We start from the raw sequence: 25,492 nt of genomic DNA on the forward strand, positions 1-25,492 counted from the left end.
TCTATGGGTTTAAAAGGTAAGTCAGGCTGCTTGCATTCGATAAAGCATAAAATGACACTCGAGATGTACTGAATAATTTATATCTTATCATGACACTTGTCTGAGGTTTTTATACAATCCCGTTATCCAAATTTCAAAACAATTATCTAACTTTCCTTTTAAAACTGATTAACTTTGTTTTGTAATATGTAACATATAGGTTGCATCACATAATATAAATGAAACTGGCACTCTGAAAATAGGTAAGAAATATCCATTGCATAAATCATTCATATCTCATATTTAGTTCTGGCCATATTATGAGAACAGAATATTTCCCTCGCAAAAGACACTTCAAAGTATTATTTATGATAATTTGTTTGAAAAAAATTATCAATCTGCATCATTAATACATATAGGAAGACCTGAAATGTCGTGTACACAGAAGAAAATGTGCAATATTTCTGACACCAGTGTTTTAAAGTTTCTCATTTAGTGTGACAGGCCACCCGCTAAAAGTGAATTAATAAACTCACAGAATCAGATGTGCTAGATGTGGTAAGCATTTAACTAGTAAATTATCTAGCAATTCAAGTTTCAAGAAATTACATGCAGACTGCTTACTAAAGTTCTTCAGAAGAACATATTTACGGGGTTTTAAATGACTAGTAATCCTGTGTAAAGTGTGCTATGGTCAGAAAACTGATTATATTCATAGATTATATGGCCAGAAGGGATCACTGTGATCATCCGAGTTTGACCTCCTGCCTAACACAAGTGATAGGATTAACCTGAATTAACTGACTTTGAACATTTCTTCCTCTGTAGCTCTGCTCCATGTATTTATTCAGATATATATCTCTTCACTTTTCTGACAGAGTTTTTCTACGGCTTTTTACTTCTATTAGCACTGCAAAAGCAAGCCATTTAAGACAGACAGCTGCATTCTTCTCTGATTTGTATATTAAGAACAGATTTGGCAATTAAATCTCACCTGGAGAATCTTAACCCATTCTAAATCTGTACATTTCTAAGCAGGAGTAATTAACATTAGTCTTAGTTAAATGATAGCTGCATTATATGAGGCTTAACAACACTTCCCTACTTTCTTTTAAAGAGAATATAAAATGCCCTTTTAGAAGTATTTTTAAATGCATCACAGCATTTTTATGCTTAAAACAGGGATACAATTAAATGTTATGATTCACTGGGCCTACTACATATTTAGCAAGTCTCATCCTACTCTTCTCCCACTCTAAGGTTTGCAGGCTCAAATTAGACTTAACAGCTCTTCATAGTTGGCAGAATTCCCTTCTAGCCAATGAGCCTTTCCTCTGGAATACCAGGGCACCTTCTTATTTCTTCTAGCTTTTTGCTGGGTAACTATAGGCAGCTGTCTCCCTTTCTACTAGCCCTATTCTCAGGAGTTCTGCAAAAGGATTTTCTTCATAAAATAAAAGATTATACAAAGTTTATGGCAAATAGAACATAATGATTTGATTTTGAAACTGAACAGGTTTATAGTCTTACTTCCATTCCTCTGGAGGGTGGGCTAATTCAAACCTCTCCCTCACATTGGATACACCCATGTCCAGATGTAGCCAGTGGACCTCCTCAGATTGCAGGTGACTAAGCCGTAATCCATAACAGGCCACATTCTTTACTTTGTGACTGTCTACTATCTTCTGAATTATGCCCTAAAACACACAAAAATGCACATTTTGTTATAAAACTTTTTGTACATGCCTGTAAAGGGTATATCATACTTTATACAGAGGGCTAATCAATGGATCCGACATAGCTACATTTATTAGGAATGCAAGAAAATAAGTTACTAATTGTTAAACCATAATTCCAGTTCTGAATTTTTAGTTATATGCTTTTACATGAATCTGTACCAGTCATGTATCTTACCAAAACTGAGCCACTACATAGAGAAAATGCTGGAGAAGAAAAGGGGCAGATTTGCAGATTTTAAAAAAAACACCACCTTTTACTTGTTAAATATTTCTAACTCTTCCGCAAATCATGACAGTCACTCCCTACCTACATTAGGAAAACAGTCAGAAGCTTTCCTCCTCTTTTGTGCTGGAACAAACAGGATTTAGTAAAAGGTTAATTCACACATGAACCCTTGATTTTTCCATCTAACTTGTCCTTGAGGGTCAAAATTTATCTCTACAATGGCAGAAACATTTCTAACGCAAGAAGCATCAACTCAGGTAGATTTTTCTAACAGAAAAATTGTACCTCTGGTTTGTCCTTTCATAAATTATAGTTTACACTAGCTCCAGGCAAGGAATAGTCAGAGTCCAAGAAAAGCCCACAGGTATCTGCCACAGAGCCCCATAGGAGTGGGAGCAGGACTACAGGGGCTAGGTAAGTAACAGTTTGCACAATATAGGGCAGTTTTGCAAAGTTCATTATTTTATATCCCAAAGGGTTTAAATGACTGAAAAACAACTTTTGAAACTGTGCAATACTATAAAAATCTGACCCTTATGGGGGTCTCTAGTCCAGCAGAATCTTTGATTGATGAGTTATCAGTAGCATAGTGTATGCTGAGGTGCAACAGGGATGAAGATGATGTGGGGCCTACAAACAGGAAAGGCAAGACAAATTAAACAGTACGCTAATGTCCCACTTAGCTTTGCTATTGTGGTACTGACCACAAGGGTGCTAAAGCTGATGAAGTTTGTTTTTTCACATTTAACAGAAGCCTGCTTTTATGTACGGCTGTTTGTATACTGTACCAAACACTGCAGAATACAGTTGCTCATATCCAGGGTTACAAAGAGCACTCCTACTTCCAAGAGTACTTAGATGTACAAAGAGAAATATTTAACCCTCTCCTTACACTAAGGGCAATTTCTGTGTAAGTAAAGCCTGACATTTTGGCAAGCATGCTTTTTTCTGAAGGTCACACAAATAAAGTGCAAAACATGCACAGCTCATTTCAGAAATCTGCCCATGAAGGACAGTGTCTTGTCAATAATGAAAATAGGGGTCAATGTTCTGAAAAGGCAGTTGTACTCAAACTGAAATATGAGAGAGATGAATTTGGGAAATGAAGTCAAGGCAAAATTGGATATTTTCCACACCAACAAAGCATTAAAAATATTGACAGATAAGCCATAGTCGGAAACTGCTACCGTAGATAATCAAGTGTGTGGCCAGAAAAGAAATGAGGAGGAGATTCAAGAGCTTCCCTAACTATCAGCCTGGTATTTTCTAATGGGGCCCAGGAAATCAAGTGCCTAATTCTCATGGAAAGCCAGTGGGAGCTGGGTGCCTAAATCCCTTTGAAATCCCAGTCTCAATTTAAAAACACAAAATATTTCTTAACCTTATTCCAGAAAAGCGCAATAACTCTTCCGTTCACGTAACTAATCGCACCAAAATCAAGTAAGTATCAAGACAGTATTCTTTCAGGCTGAAAACACTGTCAATAAATACACAAGTTGAATACATAGGTAACATAGTCTGCATACATGTACTGTACTATACTGCTGTACAACAGGTTAGCTGTGTTAAACAACATGTCCCAACCTGAGAGCTTAAACTCTAAATACATATTGTGATTTTTTGTTTTTTTATTATCCTATAAAGTGAGAACAAGTTTTATCTAGAACATTTCGCAGAAAAGTAAACAAGCAGAGGTAGGCCATTCAGTGAGAAATTTAGAAAACATTTGGAGAATGGAGGTGAAAGGTAAATACAACTTAATAGACGGATAAGTAAAATGGATTCACCTCTCTTCTCAAGTATAGTAAACTGATGAGAAGTACTTTTTACAATCTAATAAGTTAACAAATACATTTATCAAAAATTAAATATACTGAAGAATGAAATTAAGACAACCTTTACTGTAATTATTATTTTACAAACTTGTACATTTACGCAGAGCACAAGAACTGGTGCATACTACAAATCAAAATAAATATAGTATTTTGCTATCAGGCTTCCTTAGGGCTTGGCTACACTGGCACTTTATGGCGCTGCAACTTTCGTGCTCAGGGTTGTGAAAAAACGTCCCCCTGAGCACTGCAAGATACAGCGCTGTAAAGCCTCAGTGTAATCAGTGCCGCAGCGCTGGGAGCGCGGCTCCCAGCGCTGCAAGCTACACCCACAAGGGATGTGGTTTACGTGCAGCGCTGGGAGAGAAACTGGCGTTCCGACCACACTCACAAATTTCGGAGCGGCAGTGCTCCGAAATTTCAAGTGTAGCCATACCCTAAGACTATTCCAATATTACAGCTTGACCCAAAAATGGAAAAATAAGAAAATAATGTGATCGAGACACTCAAGCTTTTAATATAGAGAGTTCATTCATTTTACACAAAAAAATTAAAGAAGTTTAATTTCAACTATTTGGAGCCAGATTCTCACCTTGAATAAATCAGGATCGCTCCACTGAGCAACAACAATTGACACTAAGTGAGGATCTAACCCTGTGTGAAAACAGCTACATGCATATAATCTAGTAAATTCCCACAGAGTAGAGCAGGATTTTGTTTTAGCCTGCTAGTGTTACAAAGCAGCAAAAGATTAAACCTCCACGAGTTTTACTGGCAGGGTGGCCATACTTTGGGCCAGTGTACTCAATTCTGACCCTTGTTAAATAATGCAGGGAAAGTCCTGGAATTCTGGAAAGCCTCCTCAGACTGTCTAGAGACACTTCCAATACCAGACAAAAGCAATTGCCAGAACTTGTGCATGGATGACAGCTTCTCTGTCTTTCATGCTAACAAGAGACTTCACAAGTTGGGAAACCTTGCCACAAGCATGCCTGATGCTCTTTGTAATAGTGATTAGAATGTTTAAATCAGAGGTTTTCAGACAGTTTAACTGCTTAACAACTGTACAGTAGGAACTAAAACACCCTGAAGTAAGCCATGACTAAATGCTTGACACACTAACCACAGTGATATCTGAAAATTTCACAAGCTTAGGTATGACCAATGGAACAGTACAGTGTGTTCTAGGACCAGGACTGTAGGTAAGGAATACCTGAGCTCCAGTTATCAATGGCCATTGTGTGGCCTTGAGCACATTCCACCTTATCAGTTTCCCAGTTAAAGAATACATTTATCTCCCACACAGGTACATTATAAGAATGAATGTTAATGCAGCACTTAACACACTCAAAGTGCTATAAGAGTGTTTCATGCAGGAAGTTCATCAGTGATGAAATTATAAATTGAAATGGACTGGACTAGAAAGCTTCAAATAAGTCAGATTTAAAATTTCCATAGGAAAAAAAACAACTGTGGAATGCCCACATTCATGCTTACTGCAGTAGAATTTAGCCACACAACATCTATTCATAGATTCCAAAGCCAAAAGGGACAATTATAATTATCTAGTTCAGGGGTTCTCAAACTTCATTTCACCGCGAACCCCTTCTGACAACAAAAATTACTACATGACCCCAGGTGGGGAGCCTGTAACCTGAACCCTGTCACCACAGGTGGGGGGCCTGTAACCTGAACCCCTTCACGCAGGAATGAAGCCTGAGATGGTGGAGTCTGGCCTTTGGTTTTGGCCCTGGGGCCCACCAAGTCTACCACTGGCCCTGGAGACCCCATTAAAATGGGGTCACAACCCACTTTGGGGTCCCAATCCACAGTTTGAGAACTGCTGATCTAGTTTAACCTCCCGTACAAGATAAGAATTTCCCCAAATTAATTCCTAGAGCAGATCTTTTAGAAAAACATCCAATCTTGATTAAAAAATTGTCAGTGATGGAGAACCACCACAACCCTTGGTAAACTGTAACAATGGTTAAATACCCTCACAGTCAAAAATTTATGCCATATTTCCAGTCTGAATTTGTGTAGTTTCAAAGTCCAAAAATTAGATCATGTTATATCTTTCTCAGCTAAACTGAAGAAGCCTATTATTAAATATTTGTTCCTCATGTAGGTGCTTACTGATGGTAATCAAGTCATCCCTTAAACTTCTCTTTGTTAAGCTAAATAGCTTGAGCTCTTTGAGTCGATCACTAATCATTCTTGTGGCTCTTCTCTGAATCATCTCCAATTTATCAACATCCTTCTTGAATTGTGGATACCAGAACTGGACATAGTATTCCTGCAGTGGTAGCACCAGTGCTAAATAAATAGGTGAAATAACCTCACTACTCTTACTTGAGATTTCCCTGTTTATGGATCCAAGGATCACATTAGCCCTTTTGGGAGCTCATGTTCAGCTGATTATCAAGCACAACCCCAAATCTTTTTTAGAGTCACTGCTTTCTAAGAGAGTGTCCCCCACTGTGTAAGTATGGCCTACATTCTTTGTTCCTAGACATTTAACTGCATTAAAACATGTATTGTTTCTTGCATGCAGTTTACCATGCAATCCAGATCACTCAGTCTTACAGACCTTCATGATTTACCACTCCCCCAATTTTTTGTCATCTGCAAACTTTATCAGTGATGATTTTATGTTTTCTTCCAGGTTACTGAAAAAAATAATAAATAGCTTAGGCCAAGAACTGATCCCTGCAGGACCTCCCAAGAAACACACTCGCTTGATGATTCTGTATTTACGATTACATTTTGAGATCTCTCAGTTAGTCATCATTCAATCCACTTAATGCATGCCATGTTAATTTTATATCCTCTAGATTTTTTAATCAAAATGACATGCAGAACCAAGAGAATGCTAACAGAAGTCTATTACATCAACATTATTACCTTTATCAACCAAACTTGTCATCTCATTAAAAAAAGATATTAAGTTAGTTTGCCAGGATCTTTTTTCCATAAACCCATGTTGATTGGCATTCACTATATTACCCTCCTTTAATGCTTTATTAATTGAATCCTGTATCAGCCATGCCATAATCTTGCCTGGAATCAATGTCAGACTGACAGGCTATAAACACCTGGGTAATCCTGTCAACCCTTTTAAAATATTTGCACAACATTAGCTTTCTTCTAGTCTTCTGGAACTTCCCCAGTGTTCCAGGACTTATTGAAAATTATTGACATTTTACAAAAAATAATTACATTGTTTTAATCAAAATATTTTGCCTTTTGCCTGTCATCCAAGGATCTCAAGAGTACCTTACATCAACACAAGAAATGTAGCAATACACAATTTATACACCAAAGATATTTTTGTTCAACAGTAATAGTAGTAATTAGCCTCATTATTGTGGTACAAAAGGGGGCCATTCATAGTTGCTTCTGGACACAGGACTATAGATTTATGTTCATAGTGCTATTTCTATAGATCTTTACCCGATAAGTGTATATTTCACTTGAAAGGAGCACAGTTATGTCCTGTCACCTGGCTCAGGTACCTATCCATTATGTGGGCATGTACTAAATACAAAACAAGAAAAATGAGATACTCATGGAACAGTAGAGGGGTACCTACTTTCTAGCTCATTTACCAATAATGCTCAAGAATGAGTCTCATATTTCTTAATATGTAGTTAGTCTGACAAATTGTTCTGTCATTTGGACTATTCCTATCAGTCAAACACAACTCCACAGTTTCAACAGTAGACGGATCACTACTAATGTGTAGAAGCAATTTCCAGACAGATCTGTCCTGTGCAGGAGATGGAACGGTTCTCTTTATTGCCCAATAAAGCCACCTCAGGGTTGGTTTTAAGTTTGGTCTGCATTTTGGCCCAAGTCCATGATATCTGAGCCATTCTCATCAGATGTGCAGGAAGTCTCCTCTGTGTCCAAGCCCTCTTCTGAATGCTACATTTTCCCCTGGATTATTTCACAAAATGAGTGAAAGACCAACAGTTTCTATGTATTATTGTATACATAGAAACTACTACTAATAATAATACATTGTATTATTGTATTAATCTTGTCCTACTGCCCCTTATAGTTGGCTCTCAATGCACTAAAGCCACCTTCCTTTCTAACTCTAAATTGTGTTACCAGATCACATTCTCAGGTCTTCTTAACTGTTGCATTCACTCAAAACTACAAGCCATGGTATAGGAATATCCAAGAAATGGTCCAAGGATCAAATGCAGAGGGAGACCTTGGAGCGCCGGGGGAGGAGTAGACATTGTGAGGAAAGCCAACCAAGACATTTTACTGTATTTCTTGGTTAGGAACAGGGGAGTTGAAAGGTAGAAGGAGAATCCACTTTAACTTGGACAATAGTAGCGTGCGGGGGGAGGAAAATATATTTTCAGGATGATTGTGGCTGAGAGCCAGGGACACAGCAACTCCTAAGTTTTCTAATTTGAGCATTGCCTCTCCCTGTAACTACAGGATGAGAACAATGCAGATTAACTATCAGTTTTATTGCTAGTGATCTCAAACCAGCTGTTTATATTTGTCTATCAAGAAAGATACAAGAATATATGGCTACACGTATTTAATAGATAAAAAATTTATGCACACATAAATGCAAATTACTTCAGGCTCCTGGCAAATTGCCACCATAGCCCTCTGTGTTGCAAGGTTTAGATACCTTTTCTGTAGACTGTATGTTTGTTTCTATGGGTTTGTTGTATAAATCTTTCTAGCTCAGCAACACAAAGAACAGCTTATTTAGGAAGCGCACACAAGAAGAGGCACAGAACTAAAAGAACCCCAAATCAATTTTGTAAACAATCTGAGCTGTGGCTGTAATTGCTTAAAAAAACTGAAAACTTAGGGCCAGACCCTCAGCCAGTGTAATTCAAGTTAGTTTTATTCACTTCTGGCCCTTTTATTACCATCATCATTATTATTCATTATTTGTATTGTGGTTTCTCTAGAGGCCGTAATCAATTAAAGGCACTAGGGGGAAGGCATACAACAGATCCCCCGACCACAGGAGTAGAAAAGTGTCCGACGGGAGCCTCTATCAGTCCCTCAAATCAAGCAGAAAACGCGAACAGTTCCATCTGGGGAGTCCCCCACCTCTGGAAGATGATGCTGACCATTTCCGGATGGAGGCGAGACAAAAAGGTCCTGCTGAAGTGATCTGCCAAAGCATTCCTGGCCCCGGGGAGGTGTGCAGCTATGAGATGGATGCCATGTTGTACACAGAAGTCCCAGAGCCTGAGAGCTTCTTGGCAAACGGCAGACAATCTGGCTCCCCCTTCCTTGTTGACATAGATCATGGCTGCTGTATTGTCCAGGAGGATCTGGACCACCCTGCTTTTTATGTGAGGTAGGAAGGATTGGCTGGACAGGCATGTGATGGGTTTGATCACAGAGACCCCTTTGGGAGACTCGCCTGATGTGCTGAGACTACCTCTGAGCCTGTTTTCTCTGCCACTTTGGGCCTCCAGAACTCTGCCTTGTTGATCCAGACACGCCAGTCTGCTCCACCACAGACCCAGGGTCTGAACCACACACCCTAAAGCTGCAGACTTAACTGAAAACAGCTTAAGAAGTGCTCCTATCTCCAGCACCCAGACACCCAACTCCCAACAGGATCAAACACCCAATTAATCCGTTTTACTCTGTATAAAGCTTTTACAGGGTAAACTCATAAATTGTCCGCCCTCTATAACACTGATAGAGAGATATGTACAGTTGTTTGCTCCCCTAGGTATTAATTACTTACTCTGGGTTAATAAATAAGCAAAAGTGATTTTATTAAATATAAAAAGTAGGATTTAAGTGGTTCCAAGTAACAAAAAACAGAACAAAGTAAGTTACCAAGAAAAATAAAAAAAACAACAACACACAAGTCTAAGCTTAATACAGTCAGAAACTGAATACAGGTAAATCTCACCCACAGAGACGCTTCTTTCACAGACTAGATGCCTTTCTAGTCTGCGCCCAATTCCTTCCCCTGATACAGTCCTTGTTCCAGCTCAGGTGGTAGCTAGGAGATTTCTCATGACTGCGGCCTCATTTATTCTGTTCCACCCCCTTACATAGCTTTGGCACAAGGAGGGAATAATATTTTGTCTCTTTGGGTCCCCACCCCTCCTTCTAAATGGAAAAGCACCATGTTTAACATGGATTCCAGTACCAGGTGACACAGTCACATGTCCTGTAGACCCCAAGCCTTCATTCTTCCTGGCCTGACTCAAAGGAAGGCTTCCAAGTAAACAGATCCATTTACAACCAATTGTCCTAGTTGATGGGAGCCATCAAGATTCCAACCCACCATTAATGTCCCACACTTTGCATAATTACAATAGGACCTCAGGGTTATATTTCATATTTCTAATTTCAGATACAAGAAAGATACATTTATACAAATAGGATGACCACAACTAGTAGATTATAAACTTTGTAATGATACCTTACAAGAGACCTCTTGCATGAAGCATATTCCAGTTACATTATATTCATGCTCATTAGCATATTTTCATAAAATCATATGGAGTGCAATGTTACAAGGTGAACCGCTCTAAGCTCTCTGAGGTTGATGTGTAGGTAGAAATCGTAACTTGACCAATGGCCTTGTGTCCTGAGATCATCCAGGTGGGCTCCCAACCCCAGGTCCAAGGCATTGGAGACAAGCGTCTTCAATGCAGGATTCTGCCATTAGGTGAGTGATGACTGTATGTGGTCCGGGACCCTGACAACCCGCTCATGTTGTGTCTGTTGGGGACACAGACTGACGTCATCCATGCTTGCAGGGGTGTGAGACGGAGCCAAGTGTGTCGGACCACATAAGTGCAGGCCACCATGTGGCCCAACAATCGCAGGTACATGTGAGCGGTGGTGAGAGAGTGGGCTTGCAGGCACGAGATGAGGTCCGCTTTGGCTTGGAACCGAGACTCGGGGAGGAAGGCTCAGGCCTGAGGCGAATCAACGACCGTCCAATGAACTCTATGCATTGCACTGGACTTAGGGTCAACTTTTTCTCATTTATTAACAGCCCCTGATTGCGACAGGTGGAACAAATCAAACTGAGATGCTGCCGCACCTGATCCCAGGTCCGACTCTTTATTAGCCAGTCATCGAGGTATAGGTAAATTTGAACACCCTGGCACCTTAGGTAGAGGGCCACTGGTGCTATGCACTTTATGAACACTCTTGGAGTTGACGAGAGACTGAATGACAATGCTGTGAATTGGAAATGGTGCTGGCCCAGCGTAAAACGAAGGAAGCGCCTGTGCCCTGGAAAAATGGAAATACACATCCTTCAAGTTGTGGGTGGCATACCAATCTTCCAGATCCAGGGAGGGGATGATGGAGGTCAGGGAGACCATGCAAAACTTCAACTTTTTGAGAGACTTGTTGAGATGATGCGGGTCCAAAATGGTTCTGAGGCCTCTTTTTGCTTTTGGGATCAGGAAGTAGCAGGAGTAGAACACCTTTCCTTTCATGTCTCGAGGGATCTCCTCCACTGCCCTCAGATGCAGGAGGTTCTCAGCCTCTTGGACGAGGAGTAGCTCATGAGAAGGGTCCCTGAAAAGGGATAGGGAAGGGGGGGTGAGAGGGACAGTCGGCCATGAACTGCAGAGTGTAACCTCAGGATATTATTTTGAGCACTCAATGGTCCGAGGTCAGCTGAGACCATGGTGACTGGCAGGGGTGGAGGCAGTCGAGGAAGAGTGGGAAGGTGGATTCTGGGAGATGAGTAGGGCATCGTCCTCAAATGCATCCTCAAAATGACTGCTTCTGGCCTCCTTGGTTTCTGAAAGGGCCAGGCTGAGCAGACGAATGGGAAGATGACGAGTGTTGCTGTTTAGACCCCTTGTCTCTATTGTTTCTCCTGTAGATGCCCAGCCAGGGAGTACCCCAGGACCTAGACTGTGGCGGCGGAGGGCGAAATGGCTTCCTGGCCAGATGAGGAGTATGAAGGCCAAAGGAGCAGGAGAGTGACACGGGAGTCTTTAAGGCCATGGAGTGTCGAGTCCATGAGCTCAGAGAAGAACCCTGTTCCCTCAAACCAGAGGTCAGATATAGTGGCCTGCATTTCCTGGGATAACCTGAAGGACTGCAACCAGGAGGTGCACTTTATGGCCACTGCGGAGTGTCCCAGGCCATCTGAAGGGCCCCTCTTGCCACTGCTGTGCCTTCGTCCACTAAAGTGGCAAACTCCTGGGCTTGGTCATGAAGGAGGACCTCCTTGAATTTGTTAAGATAGGCCCACAGGTTAACATTGTACCTGCCTTACACGGCCTGGTGATTAGACACCAAAAAATGCAGGCTTGCAGTCGAATAAATCTTTCTGCCAAATAAGTCCAGTCTCTTGGCGTCTGTGTTTTCAACATGCCACTGAGTTGACCCTGCCTGTCCCTTTTATTAATAGCTGACACAACTAATAACACCGCTGGAGGGTGTTTATACAGATATTCGAACTCTTTTGCAGGGACATAATACTTCTTTTCTGCCTTCTTAGAAGTAGGCAGAATTGAAGAGGGAGAGGCCTGCCAATCTTAAGGACTCCTGGGTGGATGGTCAGGATGACCTGGGCCGGGGTGGAGGAGGTTATAACGTTAAAGAGGTCGTTGGACTCCTCCTTGACATCCTCAATTTTCAAGTTAAAGTTGGTAGTCACCCTCTTAAGGAGAGCCTGGGGCTCCTTGAAGTTGTCGGGGGGGGGGGACAGGAGGGTTGCCCATTTGGGAGGGACCCGCCACCTCTTTGTCCGAAGACGATGAAGAGTGAACCACCAGGGCAGAAGCGGGTTCCCCTTCCTTCTCCTGGAATTGCTCCTCAGGTGCTGGAGTCTGATGCACTGCCCCCACGTCAGATTCAGTACCATGTTCCGACTCAGGTGCTGGTGGTGCTAGAGGCAGTTTGTCCAAGGCCGCCAGGGAGGACTGGTGGGAATACAGGCCTGGCATTACGGTCACACTCCACAGGTTCCTGTACAGCCATTGAGCAAGCCACTTTTGCTGCTGCTATGTTGTCGCTGCAGGTGCCATGCCAGCTTTGTGGGTCAGCGAAGAACCACCCCTCCTTGGCAAGGGGCTGAACTCCCGGTCCAAGTCAAACCATTGCCCTTCCAGCAACCAAGGCGCAGCTCTCGAGGCCTGAGTCTGCCAACTAATCCTGGTTGGTGACCTGCGAGGCGAGAATTGGTGCCTGCCCAACAAGCAGTACCAGGGGGATGGAGACCATTGCCGCAACTGGGAGCAATCCCGCCCCGGTGAGGACCGACATCGGGGAGACCATCTGGGCGAGGGTGACTTGCACCTTGGCAATCTGACTAGAAGCTCCACCTACAATGGAATCGACATGAGCAAGCACTTGAAGAAGAAGAGATGATGAAAGAGGGGAGAAATCAGTATAGGACTCGCTCTCTTCTAGCCCAATCATGTTCCACTCTTCTGACTAAAGGTGAGGGTCTACTAACATCACCATCCTGTTCCATCATACACCCCATGTAAGGAGTGGACCCCATGAAGAAACACAGCAGACTGACCTTCCAGGACAGGTATATGGCAGGGGCTATGATATTACCAAGGCTCCCTTTGAGACCAACTGCACTGGGTTCATGCTGGTCTGAGGTGGAACACTAATCTCTCCACTCATAGCCCAAAAAACACATTTTTACGACCTAGAGGGGTACTATGGCAGTCCTGAGTCAAGTGTAGGGAGTGGGCCTGAAAGAGTCTTGCCAGTCCAGCATACTCTGTAGTGCCTGATTCCCAGAGCTGTCTGCTGAGACACAACCACTCCTGTCAAGAAGTTGAGAAATTCATCTGCTGCCTTTGACGCTGTGGTAGTAGCATTTGCAAGTGAGAAGCTTGTTGACCGTCTGGGCACAGCTTGGTTTCTCCCTGCTGCTACAGGACTTATTGGGTTTCCTCCTCTTCACCCTAGTCTGCCAAAACAAAGGACCAGGAAAAGGCTTTTGTACAAAATCCTTAATGTTTACAGCAAACTGCAGGCCAATAATCTCGAAGTCCACGAAACACCACTGGCAACCAAATGGTTCAGGAAATGTCACTATTAAAATTAACTAATTAAACAGAAAAATTAAAACTATTTTGGTTCCAGGAGCATGCACCTAGAGGGTGAGATTTTGGAGCCCCCTGAATTACAGTTCTTAACTCCCTTCAAACATGCCAGTGGGACAGATAGTGCACTCATGAGTATTGCGGAACAACCTTCTTAACTGGCCCTGGAGATGCCCACTGTATATTAGTAAGCAGTAGAAAGCCACAGGGAGAGAACAGGGAAGGAGTAATGAAAGAGACTGATAACCGTTTCACGCCTTTTTTTCCTGAGTGAACTGTGCAAACGCCATAGCACAGCAAGCATGGACCCTGCTCAGATCAAGACCGCAAATGTGGACATTGTAAACACCTTGTGCATTATCGTGCAGTCTATGCTGAACCAGGACCTGCAAAACCAGGCAAGGAGGAGGCGGCGACGAGAGTGATGAGGACATGGACACAGAATTCTCTCAAACCGCGGGCCCCTGTGCTTTGGAGATCCTGACGGTAATGGGGCAGCCATTGAATGCCGATTTTGGCCCCAGGAAACAAGCACAGACTGGTGGGACCGCATAGTTTTGCGGGTTTGAGATGATTCCTAGTGGCTGCGAAACTTTCGCATGCATAAGGGCACTTTCATGGAACTTTGTGACTTGCTTTCCCCTGCCCTGAAACACCAGAATACCAAGATGAGAGCAGCCCTCACAATTGAGAAGTGAGTGGCAATAGCCCTCTGGAAGCTTGCAACGCCAGACAGCTACTGGTCAGTCCAGAATCAATTTGGAGTGGGAAAATCTACTGTGGGAGCTGCTGTGATGCAAGCAGCCAAAGCAATCATTAAGCTGCTGCTACGAAAGGTTGTGACTCTGGGAAATGTGCAGGTCATAGTAGATGGCTTTGCTGTAATGGGATTCCCTAACTGCGGTGGGGCGACAGATGGAACCCATATCCCTATCTTGGCACCGGAGCACCAGGGCACCCAGTACATAAACCGCAAGGGGTACTTTTCAATGGTGCTGCAAGCACTGGTGGATCACAAGGGACGTTTCACCAACATCCACGTGGGATGGCCGGGAAGGGTTCATGATGCTCGCATCTTCAGGAACACTACTCTGTTTAAACGGCTCCAGCAAGGGAATTACTTCCCAGACCAGAAAATAACAGCTGGGGATGTTGAAATGCCTGTAGTTATCCTGGGAGACCCAGCCTACCCCTTGATGCCATGGCTCATGAAGCCATATACAGGCAGCCTGGACTGTAGTCAGGAGTTGTTCAACTACAGGCTGAGCAAGTGCAGAATGGTGGTAGAATGTGCATTTGGCCGTTTAAAGGCATTACTGACTTGCTCAGACCTCAGCCAAACCCATATCCCCACTGTTACTGCTGCTTGCTGTGTGCTCCACAATCTCTGTGAGAGTAAGGGGGAGACCTTCATGGCAGGATGAGAGGCTGAGGCAAACCACCTGGCAGCTGATTATGCACAGCCAGACACAAGGGCGATTAGAAGAGCACACCAGGAAGCGGTGCGCATCAGAGAAGCTTTGAAAATGAGTTTCATCACGGGCCAGGGTACGATGTGACTGCTGTGTTTGTTTCCCCTTGATGAACCCCCCTCCTCCTTGATTGACTCATTCCCTGTAAGCAACCCACCTTCCCACTTCGATTACAGCTTGCTTAAGGAAATAAAGTCACTATCGTTTAAAAATCATGTATTCTTTATTAATTCATTATAAAAAGAGGGAGAGAACTGACAAGGTAGCCCGGGTGTGGTTTGGGAGGAGGATAGGAGGGAAGGAAAAGGCCACTAAAAAAATTTCGAAGTAATGACAGCCTTTTGGTTGGGCTGTCCACGGGGGTGGAGTGGGCAGGTGCACGGAGCCTTCCCCCACGTGTTCTTACACGTCTGGGTGAGGAGGATATGGAACATGGTGAGGGTGGTAACACAGGGGCTGCAGCGGCACTCTGCAATCCTGCTGCTGTTCCTGAAGCTCCACCAGATGCCGGAGCACATCAGTTTGATCACGTAGCAGCCCCAGCGTTGCATCCTGCCACCGCTGATCTTCCTGCCTACACCTCTGATCTTCCTGTCGCCACCTCTCATCTCGAGCGTCCCTCCTGTCCTCACGTTGGTCTCTCCTGTCCTCACGTTCACTGGTATCTTTCCTGTAATTTGATACCTCGTCTTTCCGCTCATTCAGATGAGCTCTTTCATTGCGGGTCACTTCCACGATTTCTGAGAACATTTCGTCTCACGTCTTTTTTTTCCACCGCCTTATCTGAGATAGCCTTCAGGATGGAGTAGGGAGGCTTGAAAAATTTGCAGCCGCATGAGGGAGGGAAAAAAGGGAGAGAAGTATTTAAAAAGATACATTTTACAAAACAGTGCTTATACTCTTTCATGGTGAACAACACTATTCACCTTACATAGCACATGTGATTTCACTACAAGGTCGCATTTTGCATCTTAATATTGAGTGCCTGTGGCTCTAGTGTTAGAGATCTCACAGACACAGGTCCAGGCAGCAGAATTCAGCTTGCATGCATCCATGGTAAGCCATTATCTTTCGGCTTCTGCAGCCTTCATATACATAGTGCCCTCCTTTCCCAAATACCAAGCAAATCCTGTTCAGTGCTGCTTCTTTCCTGTTAACATGCAGCAGCAGAAACCACCACCCCCACACAATTCTCTGAGATGATCGCTTTACCCCTCCCCCCACCGCGTGGCTTGTATCATGGAAGATCACTGCTAGCCAAACGTGAAAAAGCTCAGTGTCAATCACACCCCCCTCCCTGCTTGGCTACCTGCAAGGAAAGATTTCTTTTAAGCAACAGGCAAACAGCCCAGTAGGAATGGCCATCTCTGTCCCCTTAATTAAATTCCTGAATTTCAACTAGGTTACCATGAACGATATCACTCTCCTGAAGATAACACAGCGAGACAAAGAACGGATGTTGCTTGAATGCCAGCAATCACCGGGACCATATGCAGCTAGGCTTTGTCATGCAATGATACCAGATTACTTGCTACATGCATGACGTGGTCAAGTGTTCTACCATGGAGGACGGAATAAGGCTGCCCTGCCCAGAAACCTTTTGCAAAGGCTTTTGGAGTACCTCCAGGAGAGCTTCATGGAGATGACCCTGGAGGATTTCCGCTCCATCCCCAGACATGTTAACAGACTTTTCCAATAACTGTACAGGTCGCGAATGTATCTCAAGTCCTCAGGGCAAATTAATCATTAAAAAACGCTTGCTTTTAAACCATGTTTTATATTTACAAAGGTACACTCACCAGAGGTCGCTTCCATGGTTTCACTGTCTGGGATAGTGGCTTGGGAGGGCTAGGAGGGTAATTCCGTCTGGGTGAGAAAAAGCTCCTGGCTGTTAGGGAGAACGGAGTGCTGTGTACTCTCTGCAAGCTTGTCCTCCTCATCTTCCCCATCCACAGAATCCTCAGCCATGGCTGAGATTACCACCCTTACCTCGGAATCCACAGACAGGGGTGGGGTACTGGTGGTGGATCCCTCTAGAATTGCATGCAGCTCAGCGTAGAAGCGGCATGTTTTTGCCCCTGCCCCGGACCTTCCGTTTGCTTCTTTGGTTTTCTGGCAGGCTTGTCTGAGCTCCTTAACTTTCACACAGCACTGTACTGAGTCCCTGGTGTGGCCTCTCTACATCAGGGCCATGGAAATTTTTTCAAATGTTTTTTCATTTCGTCTTTTGGAACGGAGTTCTGTTAGCATGGAATCCTCTCCCCATATAGCGATCAGATCCAGGACCTCCCGTGCGGTCCATGCTGGAGCTCTTTTTCGATTCTCAGGAGACTGCATTGTTACCTGTGCTGATGAGCTCTGCGTGGTCACCTGTGCTGGTAAGCTCTCCACGCTGGCCAAACAGGAAATGAAATTCAAAAGTTCGCGGAGCTTTTCCTGTCTACCTGGCCAGTGCATCCAAGTTCAGATGGGTTTCCAGAGCGGTCACAATGGTGCACTGTGGGATACCACCCAGAGGCCAACATCTTTGATTTGCGGCCACACTAACCCTAATTCGACATGGCAATACAGATTTCAGCGTTACTCCTCTCGTCAGGGAGGAGTACAGAAACCGGTTTAAAGAGCCCTTTATATCGATATAAAGGACCTTGTTTTGTGGACGGGTGCAGGGTTAAATTGGTTTAATGCTGCTAAATTTGGTTTAAACGCGTAGTGTAGACCAGGCCCCAGATTAGGATATATCTTAACCGATTCAAAGAGATTGCTCCTGAGCCGGTAAAGACTGAATTAAAATCCAACAGATTTACAAATCAGTGCAACAATTACTTATGAAAAAGTATTAGAGTGCTGAGAGAAAACCAAAGTCCCTTCCAGGAATATAGGAGGCTGCAGTAGCCGTCAAATGCACCCTTGCCATAGATAAAGGTAAATCTGATTTGGTTAAAAATAAAGGTAGTTCAAATATATTAGGGAATCGGACGTATCAGGAAGTAGGAAAGGAAATGCCATCTCCCTGACATTAGTGCATGCCAAAAACATCTACCACTTTAACAGCAGAAATACCTCTAATAGAAAAGGATTTGGGGTTTCCAGGAGAACTCACAGATTTCCTTTGAAAATTGGAAAAGTTCCCCTGCTAAGATCCCATAAAATAGACTGACAGGTTAAAAGACTTGAAAACTTAAAAAAAAAAAAAAAAAAAAAAAGAAACCCCGCTGCACAACCATCTGAAAAAGCCTCGAAGCTTTGGCTATGCTCAAGAAGTCATTCCGAAACGAACAAAAAGAACTTCTAATTGAGTCATGTGGGCCCTATTTTCTCTCTCTCTCTTTTTTTTTTTAAAACACACTTTTTGATTTGTTCAACCTTTATAAAATTAAGACTTTGATTGTTGTACTTTAAATGGGCACAAGTAACTCTGAATATGGGCTTACTCTTGAATTTACTAGTATTAGAGTTAGTGCCTGGGACCCTACATATCCCACAAGTAAAGGCACTTTTGATTTGGGGAATGAGAAATGTACACAAGAATGTTCGCCTTTATTTGGGGGGAAATAGTTTTCAGCCCCTCTCCCCATTCAAAGACAGCCTTGAAAAATTACAGCATTGTAAATAGATGGCTGGTGTTGAAAGGAATAATCAGCTGGTATCCACTTCTGCAGCAGGAGGCATGGAGATATGACCCCCTTAACACTTGCCTTCCCTTCCCTTATGACCCCCCATTTTTTATAAAATGAGCTAGTTTGGGGTTCAACAAATAATTTCACTAACCAAATTCACCACTTAGGTTGCCCCTTAGATGGTAAGATAATCATGGACAGGAATTGGTGACATTTTAGGGGCGGGGGGGTTCAAAAAATTGTTCCATATGAAAAAATGCTAAGGCTGACTCTGATTTCTGCTCCTATAACTTGCCTGATTCCCTAGATCTCTCTGAACACTAGGTGCTAATTTATTAAATTGATAAGATTAAGAAATTTTCTGGCTAACTTCCACTGGAACTTTGCATTTCGCAAGTCTACTACTGCTGCCATAAAATTTACCCTCGGTTCACAGTGCTGTTAATTCTTTCCATACACAGCAGTGCTAAGAGAAACAATGGGAAGAGGGGAGGGCATTCTAGATTCTTCACATTTTGTTTGTTTTCTCAAAAAGAATTTTCTCTTGCAGAAATGTCAGCAGCAGTTAGAAACAGAACCCAGGTCTTCTGAACCTTGTCTTCTGCCCTACTCATTACCCATCTTCAGCAGATCCTGATTATATGTCACTTGAAGAGGGATTATTACCAATAAAATAAAATAAAATAAAATAAAATAAAATAAAGAGGGGGAGGAGGGGCAGAAAAATCTGAATTTGGGAGAAAACAAAGACACCAAGCAAGTAAAGAATTTGATCCTTGCATTTTCAGATGTTCTCCAGCTCCTTCCTTTAATTTAATAAACAGCATTGAGATCTCAAAGAGAGATTCCTCCTCCAGGAAATCTTAAAATAATGGCCTCTTAATATTAGATTGCTACTGTGCCTTCCATATAGGCCTGCTCATTCTATTCTGCCATCCACTCCAGAACAAATAATTTAAGGGTCTGCTTCTCACAGCTTTTTCTGTTACTCACTTAAGTCACATTCAGTCCCCACAATGCCTTTCTGGAAATACACAGTGGTAAAATAATCTAAGAAGGTATGATCAAGCTCAGTTGCTGTTTTTCCATATTGAAGTCTTTATGCCACAGAAAATGAGAACTAAATTAATGTCAACAGCCCTGTCAAGTTAAGGTACAATTTGCATGTCTGCCTTTTCTCTGGGAAAATTGTTAGAAATTAAAGGTTTGCCTCAAATGATTCACAGCATGTGTCAGATAAAAATTTAAAATAAACTGTAGAACATCTGTGTTCCTTAGCCATTAGAGTTGTCTGTGCCACACTTTCTTAATATTAACATACACAAGCCTTTAGAGAATAAGAATTCTGGGAACAGACTCACCCGGACATCAGTAGCATCTCCGTGCCGGATAATACTGGCCCACGTTGTTGGCTCACTGCTACTTTCAAAGTAATGGAAGACCTTTAAGACTCGTTCCATGGCCCCTGGGGAACGCTCCACGCCAGTACTGAGGTGTGTCTTTGCACTTGAACTTGGTGTATGATTCAAGTTTGGATCAAGGTAAGCTGCTGCCATCGTTTTGCTAGATGCTAGGTATCTATCATATTCTGGGAAAGGGGAAAGAGAGAAAATAAATTATTTGGTTGCACCTCAACCTCACACTGATTCATATATACATAAAAATCTTTATGGCAAATCCTAAAGAAAGAGGATGTTTTTTCAGACCTTTAACTCAGACTCTTCAAGGATTAGTTATTTATTTTAACTTACTGTTACTTATCAAGCTGCTACCCAAAGCTGTAACCATTATACATATTTTATAAAATATGTTCACAAAAATCCTAGTGGATTAATATTCAGGAAAACTCTCTGATTCATCCCTAACCAAAATTCTCTCTCCTCAATCCATTCAATAGTCACAAAAGATTTTCCTTCTGCCTTTAATAAGACCATTTCCCTTCAACTTCCTCAGATCTCTATCAACTCACCCCTCTTAAAAAAGGTCTGAGAGACCAGACATTTTGTATCTAAATTATAAAGAATTAGCTCAGGGGTTGGCAACCTCTGGCACGCGGCTCGTCATGCTAAGCACCCTGGCTGGCCGGGCCGGTTTGTTTACCTGCCATGTCGGCAAGTTCGGCAGACCGTGGCTCCCACTGGCTGCGGTTCACCATCCCAGGCCAATGGGGGCAGCGGGAAGTGCCGCGGGCTGAGGGATGTGCTGGCCGCAGCTTCCCACCTCCTGCATTGGCCTGGGATGGCAAACCACGGCCAGTGGGAGCCGCGGTCCGCCGAACCTTTCAAAGCAGGAAGTAAACAAACCGGCCCATCCCACCAGGGTGCTTACCCTGGCAGGCGCGTGCCAGAGGTTGCTGACCCCTGAATCAGCTCGTGCTCTAGTTTTACTGTGATTGTAGACCTGTGGGAGGGCTGTAATTCCTGTCAAAATTGGAAGGCCCTCCTGAAGTGCCCTCAATTTGGATATGTCCCACAACTGAGGGCTCTGTACCAGAAGTGTCCAGTTACCAGCCCCTCCTGTTTAGACTAAGGCTCTATCAGATCAAAATTACGTGCTAATTGTGAGTGTTACATTATTGCATGAGGAAAAAATAAGACAGTCAGGACCCAAACCATTTATAACTGTATACTGTAAGTCAAAACCAACACCATGTTCTTCATCCAGAAACCAAAGGAAGTCACTACTGACTATGGAGAAAAAGTATAATGTGCCCGCTACATGGAATAATGCATAGTAAATGGCATGTAAGTGCATTTTGTAATAGCTGAAGTTTCCAAATGGTCTTTAAGCACAGTCCCACATACAGCACATTAAAATAATTCTGCCTGGTGGTGAAAGGAATGGATCATTGTGGCAAGGTCTGCTTCTGAAAGAAAAGGTTGCTGCTGCTAATGAGTCAACCATGAGCAGATGTGGATCAGACATGATCTGCAGCTTGAAAACCAGCTTGAGTAACAAATGGTAGACATATGCCCTCCATCAAGAAAGCTGCTACAATTCCAACCACTTCTTCCTATTTATCCAACTGCAGACTAACGTAGCTTGTTGAACTGCATCTCATGCAGACTGCAAAGACATCTGAGGATACAGCCCTCCAATTCAAACAATACTTTTTACCTCATCATTAAATGCTAATGAGTTTTCAGTCCCAGAGATTGGGAAACAATGATGGTCATCATAGCCACTACTGTTTCATATGAGGATAGGATTTACGGAAATTCATGTGAGCTTTGAAAGCACTTCAGAATACTCTTCTGAAGGACAAGTGACTGAATTGTGGGCAAATATGCAGGATTTTACTTGCTTGTCTTCTGGTTATATTGCACAGATTCGTTTTGAGGAAGGTCACTAGTAAAAGAAGGGATGAAAATAAAAAATATATATATACCCTAGAAGATGCTGCTAAACTGTGGTATCTCAGGAAAACCTATATTCTTAAGTCTACTGGCTAGAAGGATGGAGAGTAAGGACAGCTGGGTTCTATTCTTAGCTGACAGACCTTGGTCAAATAATGTAAGGCCAAATTCTGATCCTTTACTTACATTGAGCAGCCAGGTGCTACGAAACGTAAAAGAATCTGAATCTTGCGATTAACTTTTCCTTTTAACTACATGGAATAGTGAAAGCTTCACAGTATAAGGCTATGTTTTGGAGAGTTAACCAAAATTGACAGAAAGTATTCCAAAAATAAGAAAGCAGTTTTTAATAACAATTCAATCATTTTATGATTCATTGCAATTTTGTTTAAAAACCTAAAGCTTCCTCTTTTATTAGGTGCCAAAGGGGCAACACATTACATTTCTTATTATGGGTCTATTGACATTTCCATTAAACCAGTCCCCTATTTTCAAGAGCTTATAATGTTGCTGTAAGACTCAGTCCTACACTAAAGTCCGGTAGTGTACTATTGAATGTAACACAAAAACAGTTAAAATGTTTATAAAACATTTGTTTGGCTATTTTAAGTTATAAATAAAGATAAGATTACAGCATTATATGTAAAAGCAGCAAAGAGTCCTGTGGCACCTTATAGACTAACAGGCGTATTGGAGCATGAGCTTTTGTGGGTGAATACCCACTTTGTTGGATGCATGGGAAGCATTATATGCTTATTTGTACCCATATAAACTCAAAACTGCCTTGGTTTTTGCATTCCCCTGACAGATCTTTGATTTACAGTGCGAATTCAGCCCTCTGTATTCAACAGAAAAACTACTAAGTTACTAAGGATGAAAAATCATCTGAAGCACATATGGAGACATATTTCCATAATATTTTATTAACGGATGTATCTATATTTTAGGATGGTACAATATCAAGGCTGAAATGTCTACAATTATGCTAGTCACTCTCATTTGGATTTGAAGTTGTGTGTCTAGCTATCCTGTCCTTTTGTCCAATATCTGCAATGTTTTAGGTAAAAGTCCTATTTTCCAAATTCCTGGTTCTTTAGACAGCTACACTAATATTTCTCAATATCCTACCAACATGCTAGAATGGAGCAGAGAGAGAAGAAGAATGGATCATCAAGAAGCAGAGTCCCTGGACTGTTAGCATAAAGTAGCCCTGCTGAGATGTTTTGATTTTTATCAAATCATGCAGCAGGTCATTGCCAGGTGATTTATCCAACTCTGCCACAGTGCTCAAAAGGTGTGCATGGCTTGAGGTGTGTCACACGGGTATGGGGGGAATAGAGGATGGCTAAATTCTATTATAGCTGTCTTCATATTTTCTAGAATGTCCAGAAAGGTAGTACCTAAGCCTTTCCCAGGTAAATCAGGATATAATGAGGTGCCTAGTGGACTATCTGGATTCTTCTGCTCCTCTTACTTTCCCTGCTTATAGGATTAATAAAAACAGCAACAAAGCAAATCATCATCAGCAGCATTCTGGTTACATTTGGAGGATATTTTCCAACAGGACATCTTTCTGCATGTCCTCCAAGCAATAAGACTGAATTAGTCTAATCCTTTCTGGAACCTCATTTCCAGAGACCATTTCCGCCTCAACCAAAAACACAATCTTCCTCTTATGCACTTCATCCTAGCCTTTGTGAACTGCTTATTCCCAGAGGAGTGAGTCATGGATAGAGTCAATGCTCGTGATTAATCACACAGTGCAGACATGATCAATAAAGCTCAGTGTTATGTAGCTCACTATCAAGACTTAGTGCTTTGATTTAAGGATTTCCCAGCAATGTGGGTCACAGAGTTAAGACAATTAAAAAAATTATTAAATCAATCATTTCAATTGATTTTAAAATGATTAATACAAATAGAGGAGGTATGGTGGTCATTTAATGGGCTTTCTTTCAGAGAAATCTTTTCTTTTCCAATGATCATATTGATGAATTTGAGTCAATTTGATAATAATTAGAAGAGGCACGAAACTGGGACTATTTTGGTTTAATATCTGTTGTACAAAGAAGGGTAGATGGCCCAGAATATCCTGTTTGTATGTTCAAATACTATTTGAACTACCTTTTTGTCATTCTTCACACTGCAACTGCATATTAACGCTTGAACGGCTCACAAAGATCTATACAGATTATAATAAAAATTATTTCTATCCTCTGATTCTCACCTTAGGCTTGCAGATGTTCAGATATATAAGTTTATGCCCCTGCTAGGTCACACTTCAGATAAATGACTTAGCCATTTCATTTCAAAACTATGAAATTCATTTCTCCCTTAAAAATCTAATCACCTGCCTCTTCACAGCTATAATCAAGATTCAGACTTCATTTCTTCCTCTTGCCATGTTCAAAGTCTCCCTCCAAGTTACTTTTAGATGACAGATTTTAGATGACAGATTTTTAAGTTATTGAGAGGAAACTAAATTTTTAGATTACCTACATTGCTAATGCAACAGGGACAAATGAAGGTCTTGTAGAAATGTGTTGCTGCTGTACCAGCAAAATAGTTTAAGTTATTGTATTCAAATTGAGAAAAAAATTAAATATTGACCAGAAATAATGTACTACATCCTAGAAAACACAGTAGTTTCAGTTCAGACATAGGTGATAATGTAAAGTTGTTGCACTCAACTTTATCAAGCTTGCTTTTGCACCGCTTGCCTTCTGAGTACTGACATGAAAATGTATCAGATTACTTGTCACAGTTTTAGTCATACTCTAAATTTCCTGTACCGAGTGAAGATATTGGTTCCTCTAAGAGATCAAGATTGTGTTATGTGTCACCTGTATCTGAAAGAAAATATGTCATTTCATGAAAAACAAAAGTTCTCCAATTTTTTCATATGCACTATTAAACCCTACAATAGTTTAGCCTGAATGTATTAAGTTGTGTGTCTAAACCCTAAAGGTGAATGTGAATCTTAATTGGAATTCACAGATATTTTTAATAATAGTAGAAAATCAAAACTCTGAATAGTCCGCATGTGATTTTACACACAGGTGACTCCTTCCACCACCCATCTGAATGCAAGTTCTCCTTTGCCAGATTTGGTCCCAAGTTAAGATGGTTCTTGAACAGTTTTAATGACTATTTAATGAGCAGTGTTACACAGAGGTACTCTGAATTGCTTCTCTCTAGACAGTCACTAACCAT

At 42.1% G+C, this 25,492-nt stretch overlaps 1 protein-coding gene across 14 annotated transcripts in view; it reads right to left on the reverse strand.

The window, feature by feature from the left end:
- The window catches only part of PTK2 (protein tyrosine kinase 2), a 428,303-nt gene that overhangs the window by 244,595 nt on the left and 158,216 nt on the right, over window positions 1-25,492 (reverse strand). For all 14 annotated transcript variants that reach the window (XM_050940664.1, XM_050940665.1, XM_050940661.1 and 11 more), the window contains 2 exons: window positions 20,285-20,511; window positions 1,510-1,676 (listed from right to left, as the gene is read on the reverse strand). In XM_050940664.1, the coding sequence (XP_050796621.1) occupies window positions 1,510-1,676; window positions 20,285-20,479 (362 nt within the window). In that variant the 5' untranslated portion in view covers window positions 20,480-20,511. Of the gene's footprint in view, window positions 1-1,509; window positions 1,677-20,284; window positions 20,512-25,492 lie in introns of those variants that run through there.

Source organism: Gopherus flavomarginatus, chromosome 2, assembly GCF_025201925.1.
Source record: "Gopherus flavomarginatus isolate rGopFla2 chromosome 2, rGopFla2.mat.asm, whole genome shotgun sequence".
Taxonomy (NCBI): domain Eukaryota; kingdom Metazoa; phylum Chordata; order Testudines; family Testudinidae; genus Gopherus; species Gopherus flavomarginatus.